Genomic DNA, 14,304 nt, shown 5'->3' with positions numbered 1-14,304 from the left:
CTGTCACTCTGACATGCTCTCCCCGCACCCACGTGGGTGTTAGAGGCCAATTATACGTTGGGGTGTATTGTGGGGCTGGCGGCGGTCACCTGGCTGGCTTCACAGGTGCTTGGGTTGCAGGGGCACCGTGGATGCCGGCAGCAACCTAGATGGTGAGTGCCTGGGCTGGACCCAGGGCACCAGGCTGGTCTGGGGGGCCCGTGCTCACACGCTGTGGGCCTGCAGGCCAGGGCTGCAGGACCGGTAAGTGGAACTTCAACCACTGAGTGACGCCATTGCTAGCTGCTGGCACCATATAGAGCACGCCTACAAACTACGGGAGCACAGCTTCACACCTGCAGGACCATGATCTGACTTTATGTTTCTTTGAGCCAGCTTGTTCCTGTTCTCAATTCTTTTTAGCAGTCCTTGGACCTTTATATGCTACATCTCTTTATACCTCCTTTCAATTATTTGCTCCTTAATTCTGGAATTCTCTCCTATTTGCTTTACATTTTTGTCCTTCTCTGGATAATTAAAAAAAACCATTTAAATTAACATTTGTTTAATGTTGAATGTCCAACATAATCGTGACTTATTATTGTTTTTCTGTGTCATTCCCTATCATGTTAGCTAAAACATTGCTTCCTACTATACTTTTGTACTGTGTTTATAAAGGAACTCTAAAGCACTTTGTATAAATGCACTATATAAATAAATATAATCAAAATTCGAAATGTTCTCTCTTATGTCTTTCAATCCTGCCGAAAGAATTAGAAAGTGTAGAAGGGACTGACAATAAGTATGGCATTTGCAATCCACAATGCAAGAGAGCCACAGAAGGAGGATTCTTTCAGGTACAAATAAATCTACCCACATTTGCATTCTTTGCCCCTACTAACATCTCGACCCATGACTACCCATTAAAATGACCACTAATATTTCCACTAACCTCTCTCTACGTCTGCCCCATCTTGCAACCGCACTCGCAGCTACAACATCATACACCCATTTTGGGGGATGATAGTCACTAGACACATATCCACAAATAGCCCACCACACTTGAGAACAAATCTACTTTTATTGGCAGCACCGCATTCCTTGTTTTTGAATTCTTGATTTAAATTGCTGTAAAATCTGAAATGTAGTACCTACTCACTTTTTGAAAAGCATATTTCCTACCATCTCACTACAACCTTACCACTCACTTGGTATTGATGTAACATGCCGAATACTTGAAGTGAGTGTTAAGGTTGGATTTGTAGTGGTATGGAGTGTGTGTTTATAATTCCCAACTTTGTTCAAATAAAGAAATTGCTTTTTATAGCGTGCTTAATGCCGGAGTCCAGCCTCTAAGCACCTGACTGGGTATCAACCTAGTGCCAATCTGCATTGTCTTGTTTCCAGGACAAATGCTGTGCTGCCCCTGAGCTATCCTCCCAGCATTTTATGGTTGATTTTGCAGTGGTATACAGTGGGTGCTTGTACCTTAACTATGTTACTTATGTCCACTCTTTACTTTATAGACTTTTTATCAGATTAACCTTTTACATTTAATTGCCGAGAGTATTGCACAAAGTATATTAGTTTATTTATGTTGTGTATGCATTATGAGGGCTTGCCATATGAGTGCACCAGAGTATGAGTGTATTGCTTATAAGTGATACGTTTACATTTGATACATTTACACAATGTACATCTTGTGTGCGTGTTCTATACATATGACCATCAAAGTCAATTTTTTATATTTACAGTGGTGTGCTTATATATAATGTACATTTCATACACATGCATTTCAAGTTTGTGTAGAACATGTCTATTAAATTACTGCATATCTTAAAACCCTTCTATACATAATGGACAAGGTGGCATAAGTATGTGCTGTAAGTGCGTGAGTCATGAGAGTGTGTGGTGTGAGTGTTTAGTGTGCACGTGTCTAGCATGTAAAGATTCTACACTTTGTGCATGTACACAATTTACATCTCCAATGTACGTTTCATAAACATATATAAAATATATATTGTAAGTGTGTGTGTCAGGTAACTTTGTGTGTCATGAGTGTGTGTGTTGTTAAAGCGTGTGTCGTAAGTGCATGTGTCATAATTGCATAGGTCTTAAGAGCATGTGTGTGTGTCCGAAGGGCATGTGTATTAAGAGTGTGTATCATAAATGTGTGTGTTGTAAGTGTGCGTGTTTTAAGCGATTGTGTTGTAAGTGCATGTATCTGGTAAGTGAGTGCAATAAAGAGCTTATGTCACAAGTGTGTGTCATAAAAGATTGTCAAAAAGGTGTGTGTTGTAAGTGTGTGTATTGTAAGGTTGTGTGTTGTGAGTGCATGTGCCACAGGGCATATGTCTTAAGAGCATGTGGTTCTGGTATGTGGGTGTGTCCTAAGGGTGTGTGTCATAAGAGTGTGTGTTGTAATTGTGTGTGTTGTTAGTGTGTGTGTTGTGAGAGTGGTGGTGTAAGAACGTGACTTGTAAGTGAGTGTATCCTAAGTGTGTATGTGTGTGTGTCGTACGTGCGTGCATTGTAAGAGTGTGTTATAAGAGTGTGTGGTAAAAATGTGTCTCGTAAGTGTGCGCCATAAGTGAGAATTCCATCACAGTGTGTGGTGTAAGGCGTATGAGTGTTTGGTATGTAAATATCTGACATGTGAATGCAATGCGTATAAGTAGTGTATAAGTGTTTGATATAAAGGCATACAATGTACATGCACTATACTATATTCTTCCTATACATATGAAATCTCATATTGAAGTCAAGTTTGACTTTGAGGTGTGTTTATATGCGCATAGAAAGAGTATACGAATTGTACAATGCATACATGTATGCAATTTACTTCTCCTGAAAATTGACATCAAAGTCAGTCCTGACTTTCATGTGTGTTTTCCTGATGTACTTGTTCAACTTCCCCCTTTTTTTTGCCTATCCATTTCATTGACCTGGCCTCTTTCGTTTAGTCTCTTGAGCTATGAGCTATGTAGCTTCATCTTGCGTTAAGGCTCTCCTAGCAACTGGCCATCTCTGTGCCCTCTGGCTGATTAGTAACCAAACAAAGATTAACTGACTCAAAATACAGGACCAATGGAAACAGCAAGTTCCCGATTTAACAAGGGGTGTTCCAAGTGTATTGTGTTGCCTCCTTTAGGTCATGCATACACTCCCAGCCATGGCTCAAAATGAACCAATGGCAACAGAGAATTCAAAGATTGGTGAACCAAAGACAGTTACAGCGTTGCTCAAGAAAGACTGGACATGTCTCATGTTTTAACTTCTTCCCATTTGGTGGATTTACGTAATGTGTAGTGTTGTAAAATGCCTTCTCTACAGTAAACAGATGAGCTTAGACTATGTAGTCAGTTCACAAGCATGTCACTGGATTTGTAAGCAATGGATTCCTGATTACTCACATATTAAGCATCACATTTGTAGATAGCAGGGCATTTGTGTTAGCCTATGACTCTTGCCAGACATAGGGTGGAAGAGTGCAGGAGAGACCAAGGGGGCCAGTGGTGGCTTAACATGAAGATGTAAGATGAGTGGCAGGTGCAAATGGTGGATACTAATTGTTTTTTTAATCTTTAGTGCAAAGAGTCCCATGACAGGAGTCATCATTGTAAAGGTGGGACTACACGAAACATACCTGTGAACAATGCTCGATTAATAAAAGCTCTACATGTATAACAATATGATAACTTTGGATATGTTAGGGTGACCTTACATCGTTACTGATCGTGGAGTCCCGGTGGATCAGGCGCTGGACGTGGCTGTCAATGCTGCTGCCAGAGGAAAACTTTGCAAAAATGGCTGAATGCGACTCCTTCTCTCTCTGCTTTACAATCACTTCACATGCTTTCCACTCTGCCATGACCTTCTGATAATGACTGGCAATCACTTCGTCCACCTAAGACCAAAAACAAACAAGTCAGCCCTTGCGTTAGCAGTCACTCCTTGACATGACCGAGGGGTATAGCCAATTGTAAGCCTTGAAGAGGCTTACAATTGTTGCCAGCAACAGGGGGCAGGCTTCGTCATAACGTTTCAAAATAGAACCATTACCCCTGCAGGGGTTGAGAAATGTGTAATAAACATAAACATATGGATAACAAGACCAACCGGCCTACAGGAAGTTGAGAGGATCAGGACCCTTGAAGAGGGTAAGAACCTTTAATAATTTACAGAACCAAATTCTTCAACTGGAGAAAGAACTTTGTGGCTTTACTAGAATCTTACTGAGGGAAACAGCCCATCTAACAGAGTGTTAAGGAAATCTGAACTAGCTTTGAATTACATACTCCTCCTTTTGGAATATTTCCGAAACAGATTATTATTTTGGACACTATTTACTGACTGAGATTTGAACCTTTGAAAGAACTGTTACTATAAAAGGGAGTGGGGAGGGTGAGGGGGTTGGGGGTGGGGGGTTTCAACACCAGCTATCCCAAGCCAGGAGGGGAGCATAACACTTACGGAGGCTGATTTATGTTTCTTTAGTTTAGTGGTAGGGCATGCAATAGGTGAGTTCGGACAGAGGACAATTGTTATTTCGAAGACATCCTAACAAGCAACCACCAGCACCACTAGAAGTAGGGCCAGGAAAGGCATTTCTATTCTTAAATATTCTATTCTATTCTTAAATAAAGCTGATCCAGTTACAACAATGCCTTTGTGTCAGTCTCCTATGTCTGACTTGCCACACTTGCAATGCCATTCTATCTCGGACGCCGCCCGTGATTACCACAGAAACACTCTGGAGAGTGTCAGCCTGCTCAATCTTTCATGGCTCATAGAGAACTTCTAGCAAGTGCCAAATAGCTGTTGATAAATAATGCCAGGGAAGATAATTCATAAAAGTGTCCGTTTGATGACATCACCAGAGGTCATTTCATATGATGGTTTACCCCCTTGACATTACTGGCTGTGATGGCACATAAACTTTGACCCTCTAGGTCCCACATGAAGTGATATCCCTTGTGGAGAAAGAAAAAAAATTAAAGTGTAATTTTAATAATATAACAAATATCTACTAAAATAGACAAAATACTAATGCCCAACCATATTTTAACTAGGTTACTGCCTTGATATGCCATGAGTGCAGTCATGATATGCCAGGTTCACACCGAGCAGAATCAACATAGACGACAGGCACCATATTTCAATACACCTTCATACGACCATTAATGCCATCCTATGCCAGTAATAACCTCCTATTACAGGTATAGTCATATTTTAATACAGATTCATATAACCAGGTGCTATCATCATAATATGCCATTGTATGCCATTTATAGCCTCACATTCTTCTCCAAATATCACTCAGGCCACTCCTGTATATCACTTTCCATCCACTCCAACCTCATGTAGCCTCATCTAGCCTGCCCATCATCCCAAGGTGGCTGAGCATGGAAAATAGAAAAATGAGTAATTGAGGCAATGAGCTGCGGTGCAAGCTATTTATAGTGCCTTCAATGCCACATCTGGATGTGGGAATGGAGGGCTTCGAGGCACATCAATGCAGATGATACACAGCGCTCCCTAATGTCGGCAATTCTTCGGAGACCTGCAAAACTATAGCTACTATTTCTTCAACTTCTGCCTGGGCCTCTGGAATATCTAATACCTTTACGACAAAATATCCTTTCTCGTTACAGATATACTTGGTATATAATACTGTGTAAAGAAGGGCATGGATTGCTTGCTATGTATCATTTGCCCCAAATTGAGAAACTGGGCCTCATTACTAGTACAAGGGTGTTGTAAAAACAGCAGTAATGGAGCTGTAATTCCGTTACCACTGCATTACCGCACAGCCTTACTATGACTTGGGCGGTGAGGTGGAGGAAAAACACCCAGAAAAATGCTGCAGGTGATTCCACCGTCTTACAGTCAAAATTCGGCAAAATCGGCAGTAATGACGAGGCCCATTGTGCCTTACCAACAGCCGGCACCGGTTCCCTAGCCATATCCTCGCAAAGAGTGCATCAAAATTCATGCAAACACACTAACTACAACTGATGTATGGAAGACCTGATAGCAGATCTTCCGTTCCTCAGATCATATACCAATCTCTGCAGAGAAACCTTGGATTAGCATTTACTTTACTTTACTTTATTACTTGTAATGCTCTGCTTGCCTCAGAACATACAAAACACAATGGTGTCCAATCTCTGGACACTCCCGTCCCCTGCACACCTTAATGCTGTAATTACAGCTAACATCATAATTTCAAAAACAGTAAGTCAAAAACAGTAGTTATGTTTCAAAGAGGAATATAATGAACAGAATAGTCAGGATGGGATTCCTATGTAATTGGTGAAGCTTCTTTATTTTCAAGATTCATAGGCGGTTTAGGAAATAATTTTAGTAATTGGGGACCCCAAACGGCACTTCTTTGAGAAACTACATACATTGTTGCAAGTATGATTTATGATTCTGGAAGTGGTTACCACTTAGTAGAGGTGGGGATTCATCACCCGCCTCTCACAGTGTGAGATGTATTGGATTAATTTACTAGGTACAGTATACCCCAAAGGTATGAATGAAGATTATAGTTTGCACTGCTTCATATGAGAATTATGTTGTATGGTAAGAACAGTATACATTATTAGTTATCTTTAACAGTTGAAATAATTGGCTTGTGGACAATAACATTGTTACATCAAATGTTTGGTATTGTGATGGTAAATTGCTTTTGCTTGGGTTCTCATGAACATTGTATGCAACCCAAAAACAGGATATAAAAGCAAAACAAAATATGCGTCAGTATCAGCAGTGGAAATGAGGAGATCACTTTTGTGACAATTATCATGTTGTCTTATTGATAACTGTTGAAAGGTTGATTTTGGGACAATAACATTGTACTGCGATTGTATATTGTCTTCACTTTGGTCCTTATGTACACTGTGTAGAAACCGAAAAAAACATAATACAATATGCATTAATTATCAGCAGTGGTTGAAATGTTTTGTACTGAACAATGATGCAAGTTTATCGTCTATTGTGTCCACACTGGAGAGAATGTGGGTATAAAGGTTGTGGCAGACAGTAGTAGTGACATATATGTGAAATTCATTACTGGACCCTAAACGTAGAATGATATGGACTGCCTTATCATAATATCTGATGGGATAAGATTTAGAAAATACTCTTGAGGATGACACGTAGGTGGTTGCTTTAGTCTATCTATATTCAATAACAAAGGATAAACATGCACTTCACTATATTTTTCATAACTAAAGAGAGTTAGCACTATTCGAACAAAGAGAATAGGTTGAGTTAGGTACTTTGAGATGACTGCTTACTGACTCTGGTCTGTGGCCCTAACTCTACTCTTGACACGTGTCTTTAACATTTAGGTTATTTCTATTTATGTGCAGCAAAATAAACTCTTCTGAAGTGGATGGTGGTGTATAAAGGTGAGACTTGGTTATCTCTGACATACTTTATACATGGGCATCTAGATGCTTTAAAGATGGCCAGCGTATATGATTATGCTTAGAAGGAGCGTTTTTAATCGATGGGAGACTGAGTCATGTGTGCAGGCTCTCCCGTGACCAACCCGGGTACTATGAATATGAATAGAATGGTAGCTGTAGGCTGCGAGGCTTGTTGGAAGTGTCCACGAGAGCATTGTTGCATTACGGAAAGAAGTTACAGTAAGTGTTATGAAGATTTATCTAGTTGTGTAGTCTTTGTGATGAAGCGAGGGTGGGTTGCAAGGTGTGGCTAACAAGGGGCGTTGATATTCGATCTTACAGAATGGGTCTACACGGTCAGTGATTTCTATTTATCTGTAAAGGGACATTAATTGAAACAAGACGCATTTGGCTTTGTGTACGAAACTGTTGAAGTGGTCTTTCAGCACGGTGGCAGTAGAATTCATGAAGGCTATTCCATGCACTCTCTTGGATTAAGTGGAGGTAAGTCTGGCAAAATGTGCAAAGAGAGGACATTGTATGAATGTACAGCTGAAATGCATATGGTTGTTAGAGTTGGCTTGCCATTTTTATTTACTTTATTTTGTTTGGGTATTTTACAAGTATGGGTATCTCCGAAGTAATTGCCTTTGGCATTTTATGGAATTGTCCCGGTATCCAAAGCATGGGCTAGGTAGGTTTTGGCCTTCATCCTCTACCTTACACACTGATGAGGTGGTGATTGTGTGGAAGCACTGGTGATAATAAGTGTATATGTAAGTTTGGTTTGGACACTGATATCCCACCTTGTTATTAGAGGTTGTTATAGCTGAATAGAATGGAATGGAAGATGTGCATGAAATCAGGATCACAACAATTGGTGACGGGGAGATGACCGACCCACGCATCTGATAAAAAAAAAAAGAAAATATGGCACAAAGAGCTGGACAATAAGGAACTAATGATCAGCCTTTGGAGGTGGCTGAAAGGACACTGATGAGCCCATGGAGATGGCTGGAAAAAAAGGTTGCCCAAGGATGGGCCAAAGAAAAAAAGGTTGCCCAAGGAAGTGCCAAAGAAGAAAAAAAAAGGTTGCCCAAGGGGCCAAGGAAAAGGTTGCCCAAGGAAGGGCCAAAGGAAAAAAGGGTTGCCCAAGGAAGGGCCAAAGGAAACAAAAGGTTGCCCAAAGAAGGGCCAAGGAAAAGGTTGCCCAAGGAAGGGCCAAAGGAAAAAAGGTTGCCCAAGGAAGGGCCAAGGAAAAGGTTGCCCAAGGAAGGGCCAAAGGAAACAATTGTGCCCAGGGAGAGGGCCAAAGGAAAAGAAAGATTGCCCAAGGAGGGGGCCAAAAGAAATATTGCCCAAGGAAGGGGCCAAAGTGACCTAAGGAGGAGGTTGTACAAAAAAGAAATATATATACACAAGCAAACAAAATAAATAAATAAATAAAAACAAAAAGGAACAAGCAAAATAAAGGTAACGTGCCAAAGTTGGAAGTGACATCAGTTGGGAAAAGAAAACTGCAGCAGTCATGGAGAAGGTAAGATGCGCTGCGCTTTTAAGCCCATAGACTAAACAAACCCAAAGGAGAAATGAACGTTATGCTGCAATTATTAAGCTGGCTTTTATGACTTTATGCCGATTCAGCGTGTGTATGGTTGTGATTAATAGTAAGCTGGTGTGTGGCCATTGAAACCTGCAATTTATTAAGTAACACAGTACATGGTGCTGTATATTCATTAATGGAAAGAGCCACTGCATCAGGAAAGCATTTTTTTTTTTTAATGAAAATTGAATGTAAATAAACCTCACTGAGCGCGAGAGGCAAGATTGCAGGACCAGTGTTTTGTTTTGCATTTGTTTTGCTTGAAAAGATAATGGTCGTAAGGAAGCATGGCCACATTGAGTGAAGTCATAAAGGTTACCATGGCAACCCAGCAAGTGCACATACAAGCAATTTCTAACCGCATGGAAGATATGCATGAAATGAGGATCACAGAGGTCAGGCTTTTATATTTATGATTTAACTGTTCAACTGGAACGTAATGGCACTATGGGTGTTTTTGAATGTTCACGACTGCACGTTTTTACTTTTACGTTGGGACCATAGTCACTTAGCAGGATTCTAGGCAAGTAAATGCTCGGTACTAGGGTGATACACTTCCAGTGGTAGCCATGCATCATAAAAGAATACAATGTAAATGTTGTGAGTTTGGAATGTCTCTATCTGACTGTATTTACAGTTGTGCTCCTGAAGAAGGGATGAGTGTCCACGAAACGTGTTGCGTGAGCAACTGAATCTTGAAAATACAGAAGCTTCACCAATTACATAGGAATTTCATCTTGACTATTTTTTGTGTTCATTATATTCCTCTTTGAAACATAACTACTGTTGTTGGCTTACTGTTTTTGAAATGTTGTTGTTAGGTGTATGTACAGCATTAAGGTGTGCAGGGGACGGGAGTGTCAAGAGATTGGACACCTTTGTGTTTCATTTGGTAAAGCAACCACTCATTGGTTTTTACGGAGGGAAGCACAACAATTAAAAAAATGGCACTACTGCGAGGCACAAGTATGGCCAGTTTTCAGGCTAATCAAATAACCTTCTTCTCAAGACCCCTACCCTTCTCTCCTTCCCTGTAGCATTGTTTTGGGTATAGGTTAGTGTTAAAGCACTACCAAATGTGTCAAAGCAAATAAAGTGGTAACTAAAATAGCTTTTTTCTTCTTAAGTAACCATATGTTATTTTATTAATGTTGCACTTTTTGTAGGTTCTTTTACACAGGTAGTGTCACTTTGTGTCATGTCACGTCCAGTGATGTCATCGTGGAGCTAGGTACTGTGACATAACCTCTTGTGATGTTAGCCGGGTCAAAATCCAGGTAATGTAATTTCCAGTGATGATATTAGGCATGTGATGACACTTCTGCTACCTCTGGCATTTTGGTTAATTGATATCCCTGACAAGGATCATACACTTTGCCATATGCAAATTAAAAATGTCATGGTTTGTTACAAATTCATGATTATGGGGATTAGATGGTTTTCAGGTGCTCTCAGTTTTTGGAAATAGGGGAACTGCTGCACAATGAGATAAAGCAATTTGTCCAATATGCCACAATTTGGTGAACTGCAGAAGCTAGAAATTAGAAATTAAATGTGTTGGTTGGAAAAGTCTCTAAATCGTTTGATTAGTCTCTTCAAAAAAATACGGATGTCATCAGGGACATCACTATATTCCAGCAAATCTGCTCTAAAGGCAGCAAAAAGGGACTCACCCGATCCATTTCCTTTTTGGTTGTGCCGAATTTGTAGTGGCCGAGTAAAAATGGCCACACCTCTTTCCGGATGTCATTCTGTACACCACCATAGTACACAAGTCTTAATAACTCCAACTCCTTGTAATTCTAAACACAACCAAAAAAGAAGAACATTACTAAACTTTAATTATAACAAACACAGTAAACATTATCAACACATTTCTATCACACTAAACAAAATCAACACATTGCAAATGTTGTAACCATACTAAGACATTACTAAGTTAGTAAACATTTTTAACAAAGGTCACAAGGTTCAGTGGTCTCCAAAAAGACTTGTGAAACACTTTCAAGATCAACAAATGTGTTTATTAGGGATTTAATACAAATGTGGACCAGTTGAAAATAACATAATGGGTCAGAATGGCAATTCCTGGGTTCAAAATGTCTCTCAGAAGTCTCTCTAGCTCTCTCTCCATTGTCACTCACAATCCTTGGTCTCTTGTATTGGTTTCCTGCTCAATGGTCATGTTACGTTTTGATATTCGCTGGCTAACATGATGAAGGTCTCAATTTCAAACTATGACTCAAGTATGGTCTAGAGGATCCAAATGGCCCATGTTGTCTCACAGATGTGAGGCAGGGTCAGAGGTGTTTAGGCTGATTTTTGGGCTCTTGGAAACCTCTCTGCTACAGATCAGTGCTCTGCAGCCTTTCACCCCACTGTCACTTGCTTCCCTGTATCCTTAACACAAGCTTCTTCCTAGTGGTCCTACTGGTACATCACCAATGCCACTTTCCTTCTTAATTCACCATTCATTTGCTTCCTTAGTACTTCACCACCCGCTCCTACCTCCTCCCACCTCTCCCATGCACCCTAGAGACATGGGGTGTCTGTTTCCCTCTGTAATCTTCCTCCAACTTCCTTGCAACTTCTTGGTTCCTCCTTTTACCTCCTCCTCATGTCTTGCTCCCTTCTCCAACTTCTTAGCTTCTTTTCTCAATACCATCTCCCGAGTTCCAATTCCCTACTAAGAATAAGAAGAAGAACAAGAAGAAGTCATCTATAAGTCTGAAGTGTTTTTTATATATGAGGTATTACGGGAGATTCCTTAAGGAAAAACAGTATTGATAATAAAAGAGAAATATTAAGAGTCGTATGGGGAAGGGCAGTCACCCACATGGCTGTGGCTCTTTTGTAATTCCTCCAGGTGTGGATGCCGGATTTGGACTCCAATTAGTGTGTATGGGTTCCATTAAACAACATAAATCTCCCCAATGGGGTGGACCACTGAACATCAAGGTAAAGAAGGTGGGAGCTGTGTGGCCACTGTGCAGCCAGAGTGCTAGTCCATGTTTGGAGACTCTCCAGTGAGAAAGGGAAGATATCTGTTAGTGTAGGAGGAATCAGTGTCTCTCAAAAGCTTTCCCTTGCTGGCAGCCTTTGCTCTCCCCCAGTCTGACAATACTTTTCCCACACTGTCCCTGGCTGAGCACTGCCCTCTCTCTTATCATCTCTGCTTTCCCTCACCTGGAGCTGGTGCCTATGGCTTTCTAGAGGCCTAGGTACTGCTTGACATATCTAACTCTATTGATATTTTTGTACAGCAGATTTTCCCTCATGCTACAGGACATTTTCTGCCTGGACTTGAGGGGATGGAAAAAGGGCAGGTAGGTATCAACAGGACAGCACAAGCAAACACACTCTCCCGGTTATGTCCTCACAATCTAGGTTCTCTATTGGATGTGACCACAGTAGCCTGCTAGTAGCTTATGTGTGCTGTCTCTGGCCTCCACCAGAGATTCTGTGAAGAACCTTAACTGGAGCTTCCCTTGTTTTGTTTTCCCCCTTTCACGGAATAATAGGACCTGTGGGTGTTACAGGGTGTTTTTGGATACATTAGGAAGGGATGGGTTGGCAACCTCCACTGATCCCACAATATTTGGGTGAGCCTCTTGGCCGGGTGTGTCTGCGAGTTCATAACCTAGGTTTCCTGTGATTTTGTCCAGTCCTGGGATGTGAAATACACAGAAAAAATAATATTGTGTACTGAGTCCAAACAGGCCTTTAAAAAAGACAACATTTCCCTCCGTCAGCCCCCACCAGCCCTCCTGCACCTGACAGTCAATGTATTTTAAAAGATTTGTTATACGTTTTAGCAGTTGTCCATAACAATAGAGAAAAGACTAAGGAGTGTGACGGCCATGGGATTAACAGGAAACTTGAGACTTATAAGGTTAGACATACAGAAGTTTATTTTATAACACAAATATGCCCAGGCCTCAGGATCGACTGTAAAAAACGAATGAGGCATAATTTAATAAACCAAAGAAAAGCCATTCCAGTTTTCATATGGACTGTAGTCCGTCAATCCGTCCACAATTCCCTTAGGTGCTGCCTCCTGGCAGTCAAATATAAGTCACTCACAGACTGTGATGTTTCAAGTGTCGCCTGAACCTTTTCTTTGGCTAATTCTGCTGTGAGCCCTAGGGCACTTCCATTCAATTCTGCTAGCACTGATTTGTAAGGCACCAGTGCCACAGAATATCTCTGGACCTCTCCTCTGCCTCCTGCTCTTGCCTACTCTCTCTTAGATCACACTCTCATGTTTGTTTGTTTGTTTAATTTATTTGTAAAACGCTCCGGACCCAGGGGTATATGGGCGCACAAGAATATGGTTACAGAATACAGGTTAAACAAATAGTACAGTTATACAATTTACAACTACAGTTATATACAGTTACAGTTAGCATAGGAGATATACAATGGCAATAATATATACACAAGAATGATGCAGAGGCTAGTGCCCGCAAATACATGGAGGTAGTGAATGAGAGCTAGGAAGGGACGGTGCGTGAGGTGTCCTGAGACGCCTGTAGAGGGGTTAGTTTTTATTCAGTAGCCAGGTGATAACCTGGGTTCTGAATGTTTGAAAGGTGGGGATGGTTTTGATGTCCAGTGGAAGAGTATTCCACAGTTGGGCGGCTAGAACCGGGAAGCTGGTACCTCCGGCTCGTTTTAGGGTGTATTTGGGCACCATCAGGCATAGTGTGTTGGTGGATCTGGTAGTTCTGATATTAGGTTTCAAGGTGAATTTGTTGGTTAGATAGGGAGGCGCAAGGTGGTTCAAGGCTTTGTAGGTGTGGCATAAGGTTTTTAGGTCAATTTTATGTTGGATGGATAGCCATTTACATGATTTTCTGATAGCAGAAATGTGTTCTTTTCTGGGAATATTGAGCGCAGCTCGGAGTGCGTTATTGTGGAGGACCTGCAATTTGTTTATTATGGATTTGTTGCGCCTGCATATAAGCCGTTGCAGTAGTCCAGTTTGGACTGTATGAGTGCTCTGGCTAATATGAGGCAGCTGCTGGTGGATAGTAGAGGTATGCAAGCCCTTATCAGTTTACCTGTGTAGGCAGTGGCTGAGGCGGTCATGTTGATTTGTTTAGAGAGGTTGGTGTTGGTATCTAGATAGTAACCAAGGGTTTTTACGCTTTTGGAAATGGGTATGCTGTTTCCATCGATGGTAATGCTGGTGTAGCTGGGGCCAAGTTTCGAGAGGGTGTTGGAGGAGCCGACCAGGAGCAGTTCTGTCTTATCATCATTCAGGCAGAGGCCGTGTGTGGCCATCCATGCCTGAATGATGGT

At 41.2% G+C, this 14,304-nt stretch overlaps 1 protein-coding gene across 4 annotated transcripts in view; it reads right to left on the bottom strand.

Annotated features, from left to right (window-relative positions):
- The window catches only part of SGSM2 (small G protein signaling modulator 2), a 1,574,436-nt gene that overhangs the window by 229,881 nt on the left and 1,330,251 nt on the right, over nt 1-14,304 (bottom strand). For all 4 annotated transcript variants that reach the window (XM_069614582.1, XM_069614584.1, XM_069614583.1 and 1 more), the window contains 2 exons: nt 10,674-10,802; nt 3,704-3,886 (listed from right to left, as the gene is read on the bottom strand). In XM_069614582.1, coding sequence (XP_069470683.1) covers nt 3,704-3,886; nt 10,674-10,802 — 312 coding nt within the window. The remainder of the gene's footprint in view (nt 1-3,703; nt 3,887-10,673; nt 10,803-14,304) is intronic.

This window comes from Ambystoma mexicanum, chromosome 9, assembly GCF_040938575.1.
Source record: "Ambystoma mexicanum isolate Mex_15411 chromosome 9, UKY_AmexF1_1, whole genome shotgun sequence".
Taxonomy (NCBI): Eukaryota; Metazoa; Chordata; class Amphibia; order Caudata; family Ambystomatidae; genus Ambystoma; species Ambystoma mexicanum.
This window is presented reverse-complemented; position numbering and strand designations above follow the sequence as displayed.